This window comes from Anopheles funestus, chromosome X (genome assembly GCF_943734845.2).
Source record: "Anopheles funestus chromosome X, idAnoFuneDA-416_04, whole genome shotgun sequence".
NCBI lineage: Eukaryota > Metazoa > Arthropoda > Insecta > Diptera > Culicidae > Anopheles > Anopheles funestus.
In genome coordinates this window covers 10,238,242-10,259,348 of record NC_064597.1, presented here as the reverse complement: position 1 = coordinate 10,259,348, position 21,107 = coordinate 10,238,242, and the positions used below count along the sequence as shown (strand labels likewise).

The window sequence follows — 21,107 nt, the reverse complement described above, 5'->3', positions numbered from 1 at the left end:
AACAGACGGCGCCAACGGTTCGAAATGGTTCGAACGCAACAAGCAAACACGTTCGTGTTCCGAAGGGAAACTTCATTGGCAAATTTCTTTAAAAGCAAAACCGATTTTTAGCCCAAAAATAGCAACCCGCAAAACTGCAAATAATCTGCCCCGCTGTCGCACACGCTAACACAAGCCCTTTTAGGCACGAGGAAACAGACAGTAGCCGCAATCAGGCTTCCTTTACAGTACACCGAGAAGATTACTGGGTCAGATAGGAAAGATATTCGCACTTCATGAAGTTTAGTGTGGTGCAAATAACATTCTAACGCTCATTAACACCATCTGCTCCATTCTGTTTCATTTCCATTTTAGCAATCTTGCTTTCCTTTCTGTTTTTTTCTCGCTCTAGCTGTTCCGAACGTCCTTGACGAGGTCGCGTCGTTTATATGCGTGCGTTACTGTAACGCAAAGCGAATTAAATTCTACAACGAAATATTTTATATTTATAGTTATAAAATTGGTTTTGAAATGTTATCTTCTTAACATTTTTTTCTCCTATCCTAATCATCGATAATAAAATTCCTAACAGCATGCAAATAGTGAAACAAAAATGTGAAACAACTTACGAACAATAGTATAGAAGAAGTAACGAGCCTAGTACATTGAGTACTCAACGTTATAATTTAAACTTCGATATTGTAACAACGTTGTATAAATAACGCTAATTACCGTTACCACGACAACTGTTGCTTGTTGATACGTTATGTTACTTACTTTGTCCATTACTAAAATTGTTTTAATGGAATTAATAAATTTTACTCTCACAAAAAATTAGGTACAAATGAAAAAGTGTCAAACAATCAAGCAATTAGAAATAAAAACACATTTCAAATCTCGTTGCCTAACTACGTACAAACGTTATTGTTTATTATATATAAAATGCTAACACGAAAAAAGAAAAACAAACACATACTAAAATACCATTGAAACATTGTTTGTTAATTGCTTTATATTATTCGCTTACTGCTGTTTTGCCCCTCTACATCGTCTCGCCATCACAAATCGAAGCAACGAAAGAGATTACCAGCTTACGATAACGCACCGGAAAATAAAGGTAGTCATCTTTCACGGATTGTGGTTTCACCCGGAGAGTTATCGATCCTTCACTTGTTTTACACTACTACATTGTTATGTTTGTTTGTTTTTTTTCTTTTATTAAAAACAAAAATCTACTTCATCCTGTTGAAAATCATAGCTTGCTCTTGGTTATTCCATCACTGCCTGAGATTATGTTTTGTTTATTTTTTTATGTTTTTGTTTGTTTCTTCGATTACTTTACTTAGACACGTGTGTTTTTTTTGTTTTGCTATTTTATTTGTTACTTTTGTTCTTCAAGCAACAGTGAGTAAGCATCGTCGTGGGCATTGTGTACGTCCTTACACTAACCCCACCTTACTTAATGCGCTTTTACCATCTGCCGTGTGTAACGTTAGGCATATATGTATGCGTTCGATTATTGATTTACCCCGTTTTATTTGCCTCTCAGAAACGCTCCCGAATGAATGGAGCACTGGGATAAGGAATATTCATTGCAAAGATTGATAATATATTTTTTTGATGTTACTTTCATACTGTGTATTAACCACATTAACGCAAGCATTGTTTGAAAAGGTTCTATTATTGTATGATTTTTAATGATTAATGTTTTAGAATATAAAAGCCTAAAAAAAACAAAAAAATATACACAATTGAACCAACAAAAAAAGAACAAACATTTAAATTAGACAAACCGCACGTATTGATTCCTTTTTTTTGTATGATGTTTCAAAATGTTCATGTTGTCTCTGCACCCGTACAAGGGCGAGGCTTAGATACGGAGAAGGGGCACATTATGCTAATGAGCTAAAGGGGGGAAAGGGAAGCACCTGGACTATCAGTCGGGTGTTACAAGTAGAACATTACATTACAGCGTTACATTTCGTACGTTACATTCTACGCTAGATCGTTTACCGCTTGAGATAAAACGTCACAGTTTCAGTACGTTCTCAGTTATTGGAGCACATTGTTCACAGGCGTTAAAGCTGTTTTGAGTTTTCGTGAGATAAATATGTTGAGGTTTTGATTGTGTAAAAGTTATGAGTTTTTTTTCCTTCTCCTACCGCCCTACTGCTATACACAATAATGATTGAGTTTTTTTTAATCGTGTGTGTGTGTTTGTGTTTTATGATATCTGCACATGTATCACACACCTCTCAATTCTAATTTTTCCGTGATTGTTTTTCTTTTTGTTCCTTGGGTTTTGCTATCAATCCTCCATTTGTTTTTCTTTCTTCGTCAATTGCTCTGTACCCGTTTGCTTGAGACAAAAAATTGGTGAGTTTTGGAGCGTTCGAGCGTTCACGCTAATTTCTAATCGTATGCTACCTGCGTTGCTACCGCTTATTATAAAATACCTCAATCAAGTTTGGCAGTTTTGATATTCTAACCTTTTTTTTTTTGCTTTACACAAATCCCGATACCATTACCTACGAATTCGAGTACTAGTTTTGTTTTTTTCTACTTTTACTTCTATCGTTAAAAAAATGACTACACCATGCGATGCAAGTTGACCGCGCGCGTGTGTGTGTTTTTTTATAATGCAAATTTTAAACGCAACAATATCTTTGAATACATGATGGGGGAGGGGTAGGGAAACAAAGAAAAACAAACTATACAGTGAGCTGATTTTCCTTTTTTTTTTGCTTTTAAGAGCGCTAGTGATTAAAGATTGCAACACACTTATGCCATGTACTTTTACTTCCTTCCCGTTTGAAGGCCTCTTCGGGTGTGCCCTAGCTTAACAATAAACATCAACAAGTATGGTTACTATTCGATTTGATTGCTTGTTTTGTGTGTGTGTGTGTGTCGCGAATGAATTTCTTCGAACATCTTGACTTACGTACAGCGAAAGGAAGGGGGGCGGAAAAGATAATCCTTTACATGCATGTATATATCTAGGAGCGCTGTTTGCAGCCCTCCCGATGATGTGTTCTTGTGTTTGTTTCTTTGTGTACATTCTTCTCTACAGCCTGACTTTCAGCGATTCCATACGCTGTATGATGCGTTTCCGCAGCTCAGCAAATCTAAAAATATAAAGACAACTGCGATTAAAACCCCGATTGCGACAGCAACAAACACGCGTTTGCTTACTTGAACCGTATTCGATGCAACTCACGTTGCTCCTCCTCGTGAAACCGTTCCAAGATAGCACGACACTCCGGAATGGACAGGTTCAGAAACTGTGCAACTTCGCTACTACACTCACAGAAAAAGGTGATAAAACATTACACAAATTTACTCATGAAATAGATTTTTAGATTATAAATCTATTTAACCGTAATGTCTACGACCAAATTAACACCCTCAAGTCTACGACCGGCATACCCGGGTATGCCATACATTTTGTATGGCGAGAGGAACTTTTTCGTCTTAAAACTGTAATAATTCAGGCTGTATTGAATATTAATTTTTTTAATTTCGTACACAGCTACATACATTAGTTTTCTTTGTTTTGGCAAATAATTGGATTTTTTCTGACTTGTTTATTAATGCTTTTTTCGACTTTTTGTAAATACCGGTATGCCGGTCGTAGACTTGAGGGGTATGAAAAGAAAATCACGAAAAAAAATATTTGCGGTTAACATAAAAATAAACTAAAAATGTATTCTATAAGAGGATTAAATTTGCTACAGATACAAAAAAAATCAGTAGGATATCTTTTTTCTGGAAAAAGTTATTGAAGTTTGAAAATGTAAAACATACCCGGGTATGCGGTCGTAGACATGACGGTTAATTAATTCTTTTGACACTAGAACTACCAAGCATTTTAAGCGTTTTTCATTCATGATTTTTTTTAGTTCGAAGACTTGGAGTATATTTTATTATTTATTGAAGATCGTACTACAGTAGAACGTCGATTATCCGGAGGCGGATTAACCGAAAATCCGAAAAAAAATCGAAAAGCCGAAAAATGACAGCTTATCAACCGTGCTGAACATTTGTACTGATGTCAGGTTGGTTAAAATTATTAAAATCGTCAAAAATTATATATTTGAAATGATTTTATTTTACGTTCTAAATTTTAATTGTTATTTGATAATAATTTGCTTAATCCAGAATCATTTTTAGCATCAAAAGGACCACCATAGTATAGTATAGAGATACTATATACGCTTTATGTAGATATATAAATGGCTTTGATATTTAAGGGACTATTATCCGTGGAATTCGATTAACCGGCGGAAATCGATTAACCGATCCCGAGCACCCCGGATAATCGACGTTCTACAGTATATGTAAAACTCTTGTTTTAAGTACCTTAGGATTGTTTAACCCCAAAAAATAATATAATAAAAATGAAGCCAGTCAAAATGACCGGTAGTTCTAGTGTTAAATAAAATACAAACTATTGATAGCATTTAAATAGGAAAATGAAGCACTATTTATCGCTACCATATACAATTGTATTTGAAAGAATAGCAGCAGCAGCCAATGTACGATTGTATGTTAAGTTTGTTTTCATGGATTATAATGGAACACAAATAAAAGACCAAAAACAGTAATAATCACATAAAACAGTCGAATGTTTGCAATAAAAAAAAATTAAAAAAATTCTAAACAATCGTCCTCTAATCCTAATCCTTCATTCGAATATGGTTCGCTTCTAATAACATAAATAATAAAACTTATGCTTACCTGATTTCTTGCGTTTGCTGACCGTCCATGAGGAACAGCTTGGCAATATCCTCGTGTGGGCCAAGTATGACCCGCGTTACGAGCGGATAATCATCGTCTTTTAGCTTCTTCTGCTCGCCATTATCGCGCACGATAAACAGTGCAAAATTTTCCGCCTTCGATTCAACTTTATACTTTTCCAACAGTAGATTGATTACCTGTGGGAAATGTGTTCGTTAATTAATGTGCTGAAGTAAACGCGCTTTCGACTGGTAAGCTTACCTCCTGCGTATTGACAAGTGACGTCACCCATACGTTCATCTGCGAACCGTACGGTGGTGTGAAGAAAGACGTTTCACGATTGTAAAAATGTCCGTTGATCGAGCAGCGACGCTTCAGCTTGGTGCGGGACCGTCTGTTGCCCGACCGGCGCTTGATCGCGGTGGAACCAGTTTTCGGTGGTTTCCGCAGTACGACACCATCGTCCGTTACGGGATGACCGCTGATGCTGGTACTGTACTCCGACGGCAGTGTCGTCGTCGTTACTGTGGTCGTTGTTACCGCCGTCATATCGCCATCCTCCGACGAAGTGATGCCCCTTGCCGACGATGGACTCTCCAGCTCATCGTAACAATCCATGCGGATGTGTATCGATGCGGGTGGCTTGTCGGAAGGTTTAAGCGTTTCCGACCCGGTCCCGCCACTTTCCTCCTCGCCGTCACTATCCATCAAGCTATTGCCCGAGTAATGGTTGCCCTGGGATTTGGAGCGCAGCAAACCACGATCCGCTGTCCAGCTGTCCGTGTCGGTGCCGGGTGACGTTACGCCACCGCCGTTTGTCGTCGCTTCCGAAGACGGTGCGTCGGTGGTCGGATGTGGCCGCTGCAGATGTATCCGTTTCTTCGGACTATCGTTCGACGATTGGCGGATGTGGTTAGGCGTCGCATAAATGCCATTCGCCGGATGACGCAAAGTCGTTTCATCTTCTTCATTACCACCGGACTCGACGTGGAATGAACCCGTAATATTGCCCGCCGGTAGAGAAAACATTGCATTCCGGCACTGCTCATCCGAAAGGCTTCGATTCATAACGCCATCGTTGTACAGCTTCAACGAGTCATTAATCCGTGCCGGATCGATCGGTTGATTAAGCTTCAGCGTACCGTCCGTTGTGCCCATCTCGGCCGTACTGTTGATAAACTCGCGACTAATTTGCATCTTGAATGCTTCAAAATCTTGCGACCGTAGCGTCGCTTCCGGCGTACGAAAATCATCGTCCCCGTTCGTCGTTACGCTCGTACCGGTGCTGGTAACGCTTGTGGACGTATCCGGTCCACCGGTCGTCGTACGGTCACTGTCACCGGAATCACCCGAACCACCAGAACCGCCCGTTGCCGTGTTAGGTGTGAGCGTTTTATAATCCGTATCGGTGATGCTTTCACTTGCGATGCTACGATCACCGGAGCCGGAACCGGGCCCAGCCCCAACCGATGCCAACGGGGACGGCATCGTCCGGTAAAGCTTTTCACTCTCGTCCAGCTTCCGTTCCACCTGCAGCAGCTCGTCGATTTCGTCCCAGTCGAGTTGTTTGACGTCTAGCTTCGGTGGTAATGTGACGTACTTGCTACCGGCATGACTCGGTGATACCTCCTTAGAGGATTCACTCGACGAGGCCGGTTTGGAGTCAAAGTTGGAGTTCAGCTCCGATGACAGACTGAGCGTATCGTACGAGATGCTTTCGGAGATGGTAGTCGTGTCGTTATTGCTATCGGCCGGTTCCGTTAAACTCGATGTACTGATACCCATAACACCTGCCCCACCACGCCCCGCCTGTTGATCCGAACCGATCGGTCTGTTTTCCTTCTCATCACCCTCGTCACCATCGTCGCTCGTCACACCGGCAGCATGGGCCAACGATACGGGAGTACTTTGCCGGTACGAATTACGCTTCCGCACCGTCACCACCGTACGCTGGTCGTCGTCTTCCTTCAGATGGATCATACCCTGAACTCCCCAGTATATACGCAACGCACCCTCCAGCACCAGCCGCCCATTTACCTCACGGCTCCTTATCTCCATGCTCTTATTATTGTGGAATTGATTATAACATTTAAGCTTCGACTCAAGGTGGCCCCGCGGCACTGTCGGACCCGCCGGTGAACGCTGGATGGCCTGCTTCTTTTGATCCGGCTGGCCGAAGCTCTTGTGCGATTCCACCCGCGTACCGTGCCCGAAAAGCTGCGGTCCAAACAAAGCACCATAGCACGGCACATGACAGTACGGTACACCTTTGTGCTAAAAATGACAACAAAAAGATCACACACGCAAATTAATTTAAATCGATATTTCTTCACGAAAATAAATTCGTCTAAAGACGAAAGATTCTTCAAATAAATTATGATTCAAGTAAGCAAACACTCCTATATCGTGCGCGTAGAATGAAGAAGGTGTTATTTACAACATAAAAAGTAGAATAAAACAAACACTAGAAAACAGAAGATAGTCTTCTCTCGGTATTTGCTTATTACTTTAGTCGTTTGCACGTTCGTCACCCTGGGGATAAACTGTATCAGTGGTTTCATCCTCTCTTACCCTCTTTCATTTACGAAAGTAAGCCAAAGGGCTTTGTGCAGTATGATATCATGATAGCAATAGTTGGAAACACCTTGCGGCATTATTCGCGAATTATAACGAATACGAATATATTTAAAAGGATTGATTTTTGATGACTAACATGATATTCATTGCAATTTCTATTATATTTCACGTTTGCAATCGTGCTGTACTCACTTCAGCATGCTGTCCAGGGTTAAGCCGCTTGCCACACTCCTCACACCGCAAACATTCCGGATGCCAATCGTAGCCGAGCGATTGTTTGCGTTCCGCTGGAAGGTAAGAAAAGTTACAAGCAAAAACCCAATTAAATACTGCACAAGGAAGGTATCTACGCACGTTACTGTTCCGTGTATTCCTTACCAAAAAAGACTGGTTTGCCACATTTGTGACACTTCCACATCGTGTCACGTACCGGTTGTTAGCTTCTGATCGGTACCGGATCCTTCGGTGTTCTAGCGTCTATGGATGATACGATGTACGATCATTCAATCCGTTTTCTTTCGTTGCCGGATCGTGTCGTTGGAATTGATTCGATTGATTGGAAGAAGGTGTTACCACCGGATGTAGGAATTGATCGTAGACTGATGGACGGGACGTGGATTGAGCTGTTTGCAACACAAACGACAGCAACGGTGCGATGATCGGAGTTAATCGGTTTCATAAAACCCGTAGGAATTGCGTTACTCTTTGTAAAACATATAATTCCACACAAACACACACGTACAGTTACACAAATACACTGCACACTAGAATCGATTACCATCGGTGGAACATTCCTCGTGATTCCTACAACAAACCTACACACAAACGAATACTGTGGAAGCGCAATCGATTCATATGTAAAATAGGAAGCAAATAAAAGAATGGTTGAGGTGGTTTATAAAAATTTTAATGCTCTAAAACAGTTTACACGGACATGTTGAATGTGAAACAGACAAAATGCAAGGAGTGTCTCGAAAAGGGCACACACGTGCAAGAACGTACGCTGAACAACTGCACCGCATTTGGCAATGCACAATTGCATTCACTCCAATACCGTAGAAATTATTCTATAGAACGGAAAGATGCATATACGAATATGAAAAAATGCCTTCACATCGCAACGGTGTCGCGGGCGCGTTTGTTTAGTCTTTTGTTCATCTCTTTTTCTACCAGCTGCCTAGAAGTTAGGTCCTGTTACCCACATTCCGTGGTTCTTCCCTCAAGAAAAAGATATTGGTTTAGAAATTTTTCCTTCTATTTCCTTCCATAGCAAAATGCATCCCGGATGTGGACAATAATGGTATGCGGTGCTAACCTTTATTTTCACCTGCAGCAGCTGCTGCGCATTGAGATGGGGCAAACAAACGGTGTGCTTTAACAAGACTATAGGAATAATACAAACGTCTACCGTATTTCCGTCTTCTTCTCTGCTAAACAAAACTTACTATGATGATTTAAACACTATTTTCTATTTTACTCAAAAGTACAGAAAAACGTAAAAAACCACAGCCCATACAAACTCACACACACACACCCTCCCTCAACAAGCCTTTCCATTTCCCAGAATTGGGACCGACATGTCAACGAGCTGTCAAATATATGACAGCAAATGACAGCACAATGTTGTTTTTGATAAATTTTACTGTTTATGCAGGATTTTTTTTAGAAAAAGAGGATTATAACGAGTGAATAAACATTTAAGGATGTTCAAAAACATTTCATCAACAACTCTTTCTGCAACTTTTTTGCTTTTTGCGTCGGCTTCATAATTTCGGCGTTGGCGATGTTTTTTCGGTGAAACAGTATCGCACTATAGGCTCAAAGCATTTTACCCTTTCCAGAAATTTATTGGCTAAGCTTAAATTATTTGTTAAATTAAAAATACAACAAAATTACGCACTGCAGCTATAGTATTTAAAGAAATTAACATAATTTTCTCCGTATTTTCTGCAATTTTTACTGAAATATTTGAGGTGAAAAGGTTTGCGCCAAACGATAGTTTGTCATTAAATTTTTTTTTTCATATTATTAATCAAACACAACATTTTAATATTATTTTACATATACAAACTACTTGCACATATCATGTTCTGTATCAATTATTAAAAAAAAAAACCAAATTAAAAAAAAAACAAAAGTTTCCAAATTGTTAAAATGCAAGCGTATAGACCACAGCCTAAGTTCTGTCAGTGAAATTTTCATAACAAAACCGGCGCCAAAAGCGTTCCTTTTGCTTCGGTACTTTGGAGAGTGACGGTCGTATCTTTTTTTCAATGTGAATCGAAGCAAGCGAACTGCTCTTTACTGTTTTCTGTGGCGTATATAACCAGCACATTTCGAGTTGTGAAAACGCGTAAAATTCATTGTATTGGCGTACATTAGCGTTGGTTTCGTGGCGTACAAATCGTTTTAAAAAAACACTTCAATCCTCGTCTGGTGACCTCGTGCCGTATTGTTTGGGTGAGACAGTGTGCGTGTGTGTGTGTGTGTGTATGTGTGTGTGCGCGCGCAAGCTTGCGTTGTACAGTATTCCAGATAATCGGAAATTCTGCAGCTGTTAAGTGAGGTTATTGTTTGCTCCTTGGTTTTGTGGTGGCTTCCCTTAAAGCTTTGATAAAGGTTGTTTTGGTGGTAAGTAATATTATTGCTGTATTACAACCATGTAAATTAGTTTGTTTAACCAATCGTGCGTTCGTATGCGTACGCATGATTATGTATGTGTTAATGACGCCACATACCTTTTCCCTTTGTACCCTTTTTTCTCAACTAGCCTACCGGGAAGCCAAGATGGAAGCAGGAAGCGAAAACAATCCATCAGCAGATGCTGTCATCATCCGGAATCCCATGAACTGTACCGCACCGATCACGAAGGATGAAATACCGAGCTCACCCTTTTTATGCACGCTCGGTCATATGTCGGACATTGTGCTGCATCGCATACGACGCCCGGCACCGACCGAAACAACGAAATCGCCATGGAAAATCCGCAACCTCTGCAAACGGCTCGAATTCTCGGTACAGCATTTCTATCGCAAATTGCTCGAACAGGAAGCCCAAATCGTACAGTAAGTGGTGGAAACATTATTTCCTTCCTTCTTTCTGATACAGTTTACACACTCGCGTTACAATGCTTTCTTTTATTTTGTTGTATTTTAGAAATTTTAATTTTCCCAACATTGTTGCGGCAATGCCAATGGAAAAATTAAACCTATACAAACAACACCTTGCGATGGAATATTGTTCACAGTCGCTAGCCGAAATATTATCTGCTCGATACAGCGCACAGCTAGGACCATTGGAAGCTTCCAAAGCGGAAAAGGTTTCACTGGCAGCACTCGGTGCACTCGACTATCTCCATACGAAGGCGCACATGGTGCATGGCGACTTAAAATCATTCAACATACTGGTCGATGAAACATTTGATACAATTAAACTATGTGGATTTGGTCCGATGGCGAAAAAAATATCCCCGGACGGAACGTTGGAGCGGGGCACCGATACTATCGGGATCGGTTTATGGTCCGCACCGGAAGCGTTGGAAAACGATGAAAGTATCACTGCGAAGGTAGATATCTTTTCGTTCGGGTTGGTCGTATTCGAAATGTTAGCCTGTATGCCGCCGCATACGTTTCCGGGCATAATGGATTTTGTGATCGCCGCACCGAAAGAGTTGCAGCGGATGCACAACTCGAACAAGGTGCGCAACATGGAGGTGAAGGATAGCGAGAGCGATGAGAAGTGTGCCGATCGCAAAACAGGTAAGAAAGTTTGACATTTATTTTAATGAAGGAAAATTATTTTATTTTTATTTTATTTTTCACCCTTTCTCTCTCAACACGCAGTTGGACGTAAATTGCCAGCATTGGCCAGAAAGAAGAATGCCGGTATTATGTTCATACGCAAGCGCCAAATATCACCAGTAGCGTATGGTATGAAAAAGCCAAAGTATGTAAATGAGGAGATCATCGATCTGCTGGACGAGGAGGATTCAGCCAAAGGTGAATCACCGGCAAAAGGGAACGATCGTTTGGAGAAAGATTCCGTTGGCAAGGAGAACAAACCAATCGAAAATGATAATAATCCGATTGTGAAAACAGACGACCCGACAGAGAAAGATGCGGCAGTGGTAAAAGACAATGAAGTCGCGGTTGAGAAGGAAAATAATTCCACGGCAAAAGAAAGCAACGATGTTGAAAAAGCTCACGTATCGCCGGTAAAGAAAAGCGAAACAAGCGAACAGGAGCTATCGGCGGAAGTAAAAGACGCCGTACCGGTTGCTGTCACCACCAACGCGGCAAACGCAACGGAAGAAACACCACCGAAGGTAGAAAGTTCCACCGATACCGATGGTGGTAATGCTGGTGCAAAGGTGACGGAAACTGCCGCCGACAGCGTTGTACCGGTGCGTGCAAAAAATCTGAACATCGCGCCCGAAATCGTTACGGTGTTTGACAGCTCGGACGAGGAAAATGATAACCCGATCAAATCGTACGAGGTGGACAGTTCGGAAAGTGGTGTGAATGATTTCGACACCGACGAGGAGGAACAGTATTCCGATGCGCCGGATGATGATTTTTACGAAGCGACCGAGGACGATTTCTACGAGGACGGGATGGATGAGGAGATGCCGTACAACGAGGAGGAGGATGGGTCCGATATGGAGGACGGTATCTTTCTGAACTACGGTTGCTTGGGGACGCGTCCCCCCTTACCGGGCGACCTAGTGTTCGGCAAGGAGTACGAGAAGCTGCTGGAAATGTTTTTCATCTGCACGACCAAAAACCATAGCTTGCGCCCGTCCGCTGCGCAAATTCTAACAGCCTATCGGGAGCAGAACACAACGAAGGAAGCGCAACCGTAGAAGAAGCGCCTTGCTTCAATCATCCATTCAACGAGATCAACCCCAGCTCTTAAAACGTGCTGCAACATTCAACATTGTTTTTTATAACATTATCCTTCATTAGATGAGCGCATTGCGAGAGGAGATGTGTAGAGGGGGGGTTGTATCGGATTTTTTCTTTTATAAATTAATTCTAATTATTTATATTGAATAGAAGAGAAGAGAGAGAGGAGGGGCCGCTAGAGGAAGCTTAACTCTGGCCGCTAAACTTTATTTTTTTTTCTTTTCATACGTAATTCATATACACATGAAAGATAACTTTTATTGTATATAACTATGGTTAGGCCCGATTTTTCCTTTTCCTCGCCCCACAACAAACTACAAGACTTTTGTTTGCTAAAACCCACCCCTCCCCACGGGCAAGGCAAGACCAGAAAATTGACTTGCGATTCGCTGTTACCGTTTTAAGGATAGAAAACCCCGTAAAATGGAGTTTTTTTTTTGGTTTTGCAAACAAAAAAAAAAGATTGATGCAAACCGCCGGTACACGAAATGCATAAAAGAAAACGTTTCGAGTTAGGCTAGTAAGGCGCGACAATGTCCTGAAACTGTTCGATCTCTGTGAGACGCGTTTTAACTTTTAAGAAAGTTAAGGGACAGAACAACAAGATACATCTTAATAATGTATATAAAGGTAACACCCGGGGGCAGGCCATGCAGATGTTTCAACTGCTTCAACACACTTACAAAAATTAACACAAACACCACCCACACGTATTTTGCGTATATATGCAAAGAATCTTCAAAACAAAATGCATTTAGTTAGTAGTGTGTGTGTGTGTGCGTGTTTGTGAAGCGGAAGCGGAAGTATAGATTAACATGGTTTATGTAAAATAAAAAAGAAACAACAAACAAATCTTCCCCTAGAGTGTGGAAGAAGCATTACGATGAAATATACCCTATTTTGGCTCTCCCCGAATCGCGGGAGTAACGCGTAACGTATCTGTTACTTTATATTTTCCGGTTTTTGGGCGTATTTTTTTTTGGTATTTGTTTTCTGCTAATTACAAATCCAGCAAAGTGAAGGTTCATTGCTGTAATATATCCGTTTTTGCTTGTTTGCTTGTGCACTTCCCTTCGCTACTGAGAAACTGTGTTTCTATTTGCTTATTTGACGCTCATTTGTCCCCTAATTGTAGTCTTGTTTTCACAGAACAATGCTACATCACTATCCACATCTCTCTGTACAAAGATATCCCTTTTCTGCATCACCTAGCTCGTTCCTCAACGAATGATACGACGGATGTACGAATATTAATTGTTTGTTTGTTTCGGTGCCGGACATTGTTGGAAGGAATTCATTGGAAGTAAGAAATTATCGCAGATGTGAGAGATTGGTTGCTTGTAGCCTATTTGTAACATAAGCGACAGCAAATGGTTGATGATCGAAGTGAATCGGTTTAATGTTATTTGCAAGCAAATTACGTTGCGTTCTATGGCAAACGCACGCAAACTATTCGCTCGATTAGATTGTTATCGCTTGAAATATCAATTGCTAGAAGAACATAAACGACTGGACAGCCAAAATGCAAATGTTGAGAAGGTTTATTAGAATGTAAACGATCTAAAACTAGTACCCTGAAACCATAAATTACATTACAATCGAAGTGTGCGTCTTGTGCCGTGAAAAAGGGCACGCAACGTTACAGAGATGATTTTTAAGACTCCAATAATTCATTGACGAATATAAAAAGACGTCCGTTTTGCATTGTTAAAAAACATATTCTCACACAAAAAAGTCACCGGATATGTACATTCTTCCGGTGTAATTTACAGCCCATTCCATTGTTTTCCTTTTCCCAGGAATTCAGGATGAATGATGACAATTACAGTGCTGTCAAATGTTTTACAAGCAAATTGGTTTCTGCGAGGAAAAAAAGGATTATCACGAGGATTCAAGAATGTTGGATAACATTTTCTTAACATTCCTTTTTTTTACAACAGATTACATTATACATTGTGTTTTTAATTTCAGCTTCATAATTTTGGTGTTGGCGATGTTTTTTTTTCTTTTGCTGAACGACCCACAGTGTCGCACTGCAGAAGCAGAAGCATTTTAACTTTTTTCCAGAAATGCATTGACTTTGCTTTAATTGTTGGTTAGAATAAAAATAGAAAAAAACAGTACAACAATTAAATCTTAGGAATCAAAGTAAATTTCTACGTAATGCTTGGTTATTTTTACTTGACTGTTTTGTGGAATAAAGCTTTGCGTCATTGTTTGTCATTTGAAAAGAAAAAAATCTTTTCTCATATTATTTAAATTAAAAATATAATTTGTTATATATTATATTGATAATATATTTGTCTTGCACATACAATACAAATATCGTATAAATTTATTCAAAACAAACTAAAATTAAAACATCGCAATGATTGTTGTATGCAGAAGCTCGCAGTAGAAGAACATAGCCTCAGTGCTGTCAATAGGGAAGAGCTGTCAAATCAAAAGGATTATTCATAACGCATTCCGGCTTCGAACAGAGAGTTTCACTTTGAATAGTGCTGCGTTTTGTTACAGTAAAATATATTTAATTCCATTTCCTCCATTTGTAAGGGTGTGGTTGGTAAAGTTTCCTTCACCGTCTGCCATCAAAGTTTTGCTGCTGAATCAGGTACGTTTTTCACGAAGTTAGGTTAACACCGGACGAACGAAGGTAGCACCAACCCCTTTCTGCAATATGTGTAATTTCTGAAAAATTCCAACTAGTGCGGAAAGCCGATGAGTAAGCCTATTGATGAATGTTGCAAATGACAGCATTTTGTATCTTTCTGTAGCCTACCAGGGAAGCCAAGCATATCGAAATATGGAAACAGGAAATGATGTTCGAATCGTAATTCGCATTCCAGAGTGCTATATGTTTCTGCTGTCTGATTTTGTGCTTAACCTCGATCACATCGACTAGATCACGGCAGTAAACTCCATTGAATTGCATTGAACAGGAAACTTGAATTAAGCTTGGTAAGCAAAAAAGAAAAACATTGCTGTAGGGTGTAGAATCATATTAACAGTAGAAGCTTTGTTTACAGTCTAGCATGTTTCTTAACGTTCCAATTTGTAGTTGCTAACATAATTTTTGCAAACTAACCGTAGAACCCCGATATTTATATATATGTACAGGTTAAAGGTTAAACATTTATTGGCTTTATATTAACATTCTAACCATTTTGTTAACCTGATGAGACACAGCACACGGTGACTATCTATTGGTATTAATTGTGGAACGATACCTGAATGATGTGGCTGAATGTATATGAAGCCGGTGTCTTTATTAATTTAAAGACAGAATCATAGGGAATTAAATGAAAATTTAAGGCAGAAGAAATTTAAGTGAAGCTTAATTATTGCCTTTTGTTTTTTCTTTTCCTTACTTTTTTTTTGCAATCGGTGTGCATAATTTAATACCACAACCGCTCGCTGCTGAAAAATGGATTTGCCATCAATGAAATTCTGTTTCTCATGCATGTATCTGGACACGCCTCGAAGGAAAATCGAAGGTTGTACGTGTTAAAACTACTGTTGTTTTAATTAAATAAAGTAACTGATGACATACACACATAGGATAGCAACATTTTTTTTATAATTTGAAGAATTTAATTTAATTTAATGAATATTAATATTTAAACTAATGATTAAAATAACTAACAAATTTATTTTCATGTAGTAATGTCATTAAATAATGCTAATTGATATATATGCAATTCATATTAAAGCCATTTTTTTTTTGTTTGGTTATGGAAATGTTGAGAAATAATATTTAATTATATTTAATTACTACGGCATTTAGCCGTATTAGCTTCAAGGGGCTGAAATGTACAATTTTCAATAAGGCATTTCCTCCTTTGTACCTTTTGCCTTATACCGCGCGTACTCGGTTGAGAAACAATATTAATTAATATTTTTTTATCGTACGGCTATTCTGTATGATTAAAACAAAGGTTTAGAAAAATATTTAATTAATTCTTAAATTAGGAAACAATTTAATTTTTGTACAGTTTCATCTACAAATAACGTTCACTTGAAGTTGTGATGAAATATTTCATTCAACCAAGATGTTTACAATAAGGTACTGCATGTTCTACATTTATATATCATTACACATATACGAGTTATGATTTTATAGGCACGTATGTTACATGCCATCGCCTGTTCGCACTGCCAGCAATCGATGACAGTCTGAGATAATTTAATAAATTACGCATCGCATTAAAATTATCTTTATTGCATAGAAAATATTTAAGAAAACATTATACAAATGGTGAAATATTTCATCGATTGGTTTACGCAGCTTGACATTTCTCAACCTTCCAGCAATCTTGGCAAAATCTGACAAGATTTATATGGAAAATTGATTGCTGGGAACGGTTAAATTTTCATCTCAGCAGCCCGTTTGCGTTGAAATCAGTTTCCATTTGTACTCTAGTCTGTCTTTCATTTGCTCTCTAATCCCTAAAGCAGTAACAAGTCGTGTTTTGTGTACATAGTGTGGTGGTAAGAAATTAACTATTTCCCTTGGTTTGTGTTATCTTCCCATTATTAGATTCTCTTAAAAGGTATTGCACATTCAATTTTCGGTTTTCTTTATGTGGTTCCGCCATGGGTTGATTGTTAGCCCATCGTATGGGAAGCCGGCTTCGGAAAGGCTTTGCACCTGTTGCTACCGTGTGCACCACTGTACTATCGAACCATTCTTCATAATTAACTCAAAATATCGATGATTATCTAAAATTACATCATCATTAATGTGTGTTTCAATTGTATTACAGCGACCAAGACGAAGAAAGATGGCCGGGCAATTAGTTTCGAATCCAATCAATTGCACGGATATCGTAACTATGGAGATACACTCGAAATTACGTTCGGTGCTGGGCTGGAAAGCACAGATTACGCTGGGCACAATTAATCGTCCTAGATCGACAACTGCTAGCTCCCCATGGGATTTGAAAAATTTGTGCAAACGCGTTGATCACCAACGGGCTATTCGTGAACTGGTGGAAGAAGAACTCGATGTTTTGCGGTAAGTAACACAGTGAAAAATTAAAAAAAAAGAAAAGAAAGTAGACGTTTTTGTTATAAATATTACATGATTCTACGTGGCTGAAAATGCTTAAAAATATTTTTCCTATTTTGCTATACAGGCACTTGACGCACTTAAGCCCATTTCCGCCAGCTTTGCTGATGGGCGAAATATGTCGTTTACGAATGATAAAACTACATTGGCCCCGCACGCTGGCAGACGTGTTGTCGGAGCGATATCGGAACCAACAAGGGCCACTGGAACCTGCAAAAGCGTTGAAAGTTGTCGTTATGATGTTGCACGCACTTAAATTCAATCAGGAAAAGCTCCGACTGATTCATGGCGATGTGAAATCTTTCAACATCTTAATAGAAAATGATTTCGAAGTGGCAATGCTGTCTGGATATGGCGCCAAGTCCAAAATAGTAAACTCCAGCGGTAATTACGAGCGTGGCTTCAATCCAGACGAAGCACGAAACATCGGGATTGGTCTATGGTCTGCACCGGAAGCTTTAAGTACTGGCACAGGATATATTTTCTTGAATTGCAAGGTGGATATATTTTCGCTCGGAATGGTGGTGTATGAAATGTTAGCCTGCATGCCGCCTCACACGTTTCCGGGCATCAAGGACACCGGCATACTAGAAACGGAGGAGTTGCTGAAAACGGTCGACTTTTATAACAAAGAACGGGCTGCTTTGTACAGAGCGCAAACAAGAAACAAACCGCGATCAGTAGCACGCATGTCAACTGCACCATATTGTCCCCCACCGAAGCCTAGAGTGATTCAAAAGGAAAAGAATCGAACAAATGCAAAGCCGTCGCCATCTTCGCGTACAAAGGAAAACAGAGACATACAATCCATAATGAAGTTGGCTCTCGATAAGAAAAAGGAACAATCGACATCGACTGACGGAAAAGTTGCAAAGGCTACCCAAACGGAACCAAGACCTGCGGAGCTACCTGACTGTCTGAACTATGCGGCTCTTGGTACAAGACCACTACTTCCAAGCATGTTGGGGAAAGAGTATGAATTATTGTTTCAGATATTTTACGTTTGTACCGAACGATTCGATCCCATCCGCCCAACCGCTAGGGAACTACTAAACGCCTTAGTAGTTGTGGAAGAGTCCCAAGAAAATGAATAAGTTATTATGTTATTATTAGTTATTATATTGTAAGTTATTAGTTATTAACTACATCAGGCCATAGACCTGTAAAGCCATGACCAAAGGATGTCACAAAGATGTCGATCGTAACAGTATTATATCGATGACAATAATATAATTAACACATCATTCCATCTGCTGTGAGATAAGCTATTTATGATTGCGATTGATTGTAGCATTAGTAATATAGATGTGTCGAAAAGGGTCAACTTCAAAGAAGGATCGCAGGATGGCTTTCAATTAACAAATTATCCAGTGTACGTCGGTATTGCGAACGACCACACTTTAGAATTGTAGATTTATATTGCTAATAAAACAGAACATTAATTTAGTTGGGGTTTTTTTTATAGATTTACTATATTTCTAAGATATTTACAGATGCTGCTGGTTTACACAAGCTGTTCATAAATATGTTTTATTGAATGTAAAGCTTAGAACTGCATACAACGATTCCTTTCCCGCATTTTTAAATTACCTCTCTTTTGTTATTTCAAACCGTTAAAGCCGGTCACTTTCTGCGACGGTTTTAAAATATCGAAAAATAATTCTGCAACACCAAGAGAGCATCCTACAAAGGAGGTACAGGTGTTATCACTACCATTTCGCCAGCTTAGTGCGTCATTTAGCGATCTCCCTCCCGCATGTGGCGGATAACTCTCTCTCTTTCATGCGGCTAATTTCCCGTCCATCCGAATAGGTTACCTTCTACCATGGATGCTCTCTTGGTGTTGCAGAAAACTGATTCTTCAATACTAAGAAAGATGATGCTTTTACACCTACGGAGTAATCTTCTAGCCGAGATGAAGTAGTATGGGTGATCGGTAGTTTCTCAACACCAAGAGAGCATCCTTCAAAGCAGGTAAAAGGTGTTATCACTCCCCCCTGCTTAGTGCCTCATTTAGCGATCTCTCTCCCGCATGTGGCAGATTATTCTCTCTTTCATGCGGATTAGTTCCCCTCTATTCTGCAAACAGCAAGAGACCATCCTGCAAAGGGGGAGGAGTTATCGCTACCATTTCTCCAGCTTAGTGCCTCATTTAGCGGTCTCTCTCCCGCATGTGGCGGATAATTATCTCTTTCATGCGGATTATTTCCAATCCATTCGAATAGGTTACCTTCTTCCGTGGATGCTCTCTTGGTGTCGAGAAATCATTTTTGATTTTTAAGCCGTCAGCGTTTTCGGATCGAAAAATGATTCTGCAACACCAGCATCACGCGGACATTTGCGAAAGAAAATGCAGGAGCAATTTAATTAATAATTTGAGGGGATCATTAAAGGGATCATGCGTAATAGATGAATGATCCTTTATGTTTTACGCAAATAAATAACAAAATTAAAGAATGAAGGACAAATATTCAGAAACTATATTTATTAAATATAAATTTGAAACGTATTAAAAATAATTTCTCAATGTTTTTATCGATATTTTATTGGATGCTCTCTAGTTATTTCTGATGATGAAATTACCTACTTTTTCTGGATTATGCAGCTTTAAGCTGGGGCACATTTATCATTGAAAATAATGAAAGAGCATTGCTTAAAAAAGCTTTTTAATAAAATAAATAAATATTTAATTACAAATAAAAAAATATATAATATTAGCTCTGTCGGAACGGTTGCTAAATATTATCGACTTACCCTTACGTGAAAGAATCAACAAAATAATTAATACTCGAACAACGGTTTGTTTGTATGTGATTTTTTTTATTTTATTTTATTTTCTTTTTATTTCGACTTTCGTTCATTTCAATGCTTTTCGATTTAATTCTTTGAAATACACAACTGTAATTTGAAGTTTTTTTTTCTTTCAAATATATAACTAGAATTTTTCAACATGGACTGCAGTTACGCGAGTGTTTGCTCCGTTTGCTCGCGTTTCCCGACTGCTTTCCCTTTTTCTCCGTTTTCTATCATCATCATCCAGAGGTATCCTTTCGTTTCAAAAACCTCACCCACCTTTCTCTCGCTCTCTCTCTCTCTCTCTCTCGTCCTTCACCACTTCCACCAGTAGTTGAAATTGCTCGCTTTCGCCATTGTTTACGCAAGTAGTTCAGTTTTGTAATAATTATAATATAATAATAATCATCATCATCATCACCACTATCATGTACTGACAATAATGATAATAGCTCGCGATAGTAATAATAATAATTAATAATAATAATAATAATTCGCAATAGCCGTACTAGTAGTAGTAATAATAATCATAATCATGGTTACTAATCATCAATTCGTTTCCAGTGTTATTTATCCTCCCCCTTGCCCATTCGCAAAACTTTACAGCACCACCATTTGCTTAATGTTCAACCGTTTTTTTACCTTCTCTCGGTTTTACTGTTCAACCCTCATTCACACACAATTTAGATGTTGCCGTTGTGTGCCAGATAGTTAGAGAGTGTTTCATCCCCGAAAGTTGTACGAACGCGTGCATTAAAAAGGGGGAGCGTAGTAGTAGTAATAGTAGGATGGTAATGTAGTAGAAGTAGTAATAATAGTAGTTGCGCCACAGTTTACCGCAAGCCTCAAGTTGTTTGCAACTATCATTTGCTACTTCTTTGCTCTCTCTCTCTCTCTCTCTCGTTTTCATTATCGACTTTGTTCATTATCGTTTTGTTTCTGTTCTGATTAGATAATTTCATTTTCGCATTCACTAATGAGTTACATGATTTTTCAGCTTGTGTGTTCACCGTCATGATAAGTTCCCTTCAATTTCTTTACTCCAATTT

General features: G+C 39.3%; 3 protein-coding genes across 10 annotated transcripts; 2 read left to right on the top strand and 1 right to left on the bottom strand.

Annotated features, from left to right (window-relative positions):
- Window positions 1-874: 874 nt before the first annotated feature.
- LOC125763346 (uncharacterized) lies at window positions 875-8,869 on the bottom strand. 7 transcript variants are annotated; one of them, XM_049426441.1, is made up of 8 exons: window positions 8,739-8,869; window positions 7,867-8,125; window positions 7,672-7,770; window positions 7,486-7,580; window positions 4,978-6,990; window positions 4,717-4,913; window positions 3,172-3,276; window positions 875-3,104 (listed from the first exon to the last, which is right to left on the bottom strand). In XM_049426441.1, exons 3-8 carry the CDS (start codon window positions 7,709-7,711, stop codon window positions 3,044-3,046), a joined length of 2,511 nt encoding a protein of 836 aa, XP_049282398.1. In that variant the 5' UTR covers window positions 7,712-7,770; window positions 7,867-8,125; window positions 8,739-8,869; the 3' UTR covers window positions 875-3,043. The 7 variants fall into 7 exon arrangements, with proteins under 7 accessions (XP_049282398.1, XP_049282341.1, XP_049282350.1 ...); XM_049426384.1 differs by having other exon boundaries at window positions 7,672-8,125; XM_049426393.1 differs by having other exon boundaries at window positions 7,672-8,125; window positions 8,702-8,866.
- Window positions 8,870-9,507: 638 nt separating this feature from the next.
- Window positions 9,508-12,633, top strand: LOC125763380 (uncharacterized). Its single transcript, XM_049426500.1, has 4 exons — window positions 9,508-9,924; window positions 10,064-10,358; window positions 10,450-11,051; window positions 11,136-12,633. The coding sequence occupies exons 2-4, from the start codon at window positions 10,081-10,083 to the stop codon at window positions 12,152-12,154; spliced, it is 1,899 nt and encodes a 632-aa protein (XP_049282457.1). The 5' UTR covers window positions 9,508-9,924; window positions 10,064-10,080; the 3' UTR covers window positions 12,155-12,633.
- Window positions 12,634-14,194: 1,561 nt separating this feature from the next.
- Window positions 14,195-19,640, top strand: LOC125763401 (uncharacterized). Of its 2 annotated transcripts, XM_049426582.1 has the most exons (4): window positions 14,195-14,808; window positions 14,972-15,155; window positions 16,961-17,211; window positions 17,333-19,640. In XM_049426582.1, the coding sequence occupies exons 3-4, from the start codon at window positions 16,979-16,981 to the stop codon at window positions 18,357-18,359; spliced, it is 1,260 nt and encodes a 419-aa protein (XP_049282539.1). In that variant the 5' UTR covers window positions 14,195-14,808; window positions 14,972-15,155; window positions 16,961-16,978; the 3' UTR covers window positions 18,360-19,640. The 2 variants fall into 2 exon arrangements, with proteins under 2 accessions (XP_049282539.1, XP_049282528.1); XM_049426571.1 differs by having other exon boundaries at window positions 14,195-15,155.
- The last annotated feature ends 1,467 nt before the right edge of the window (window positions 19,641-21,107 follow it).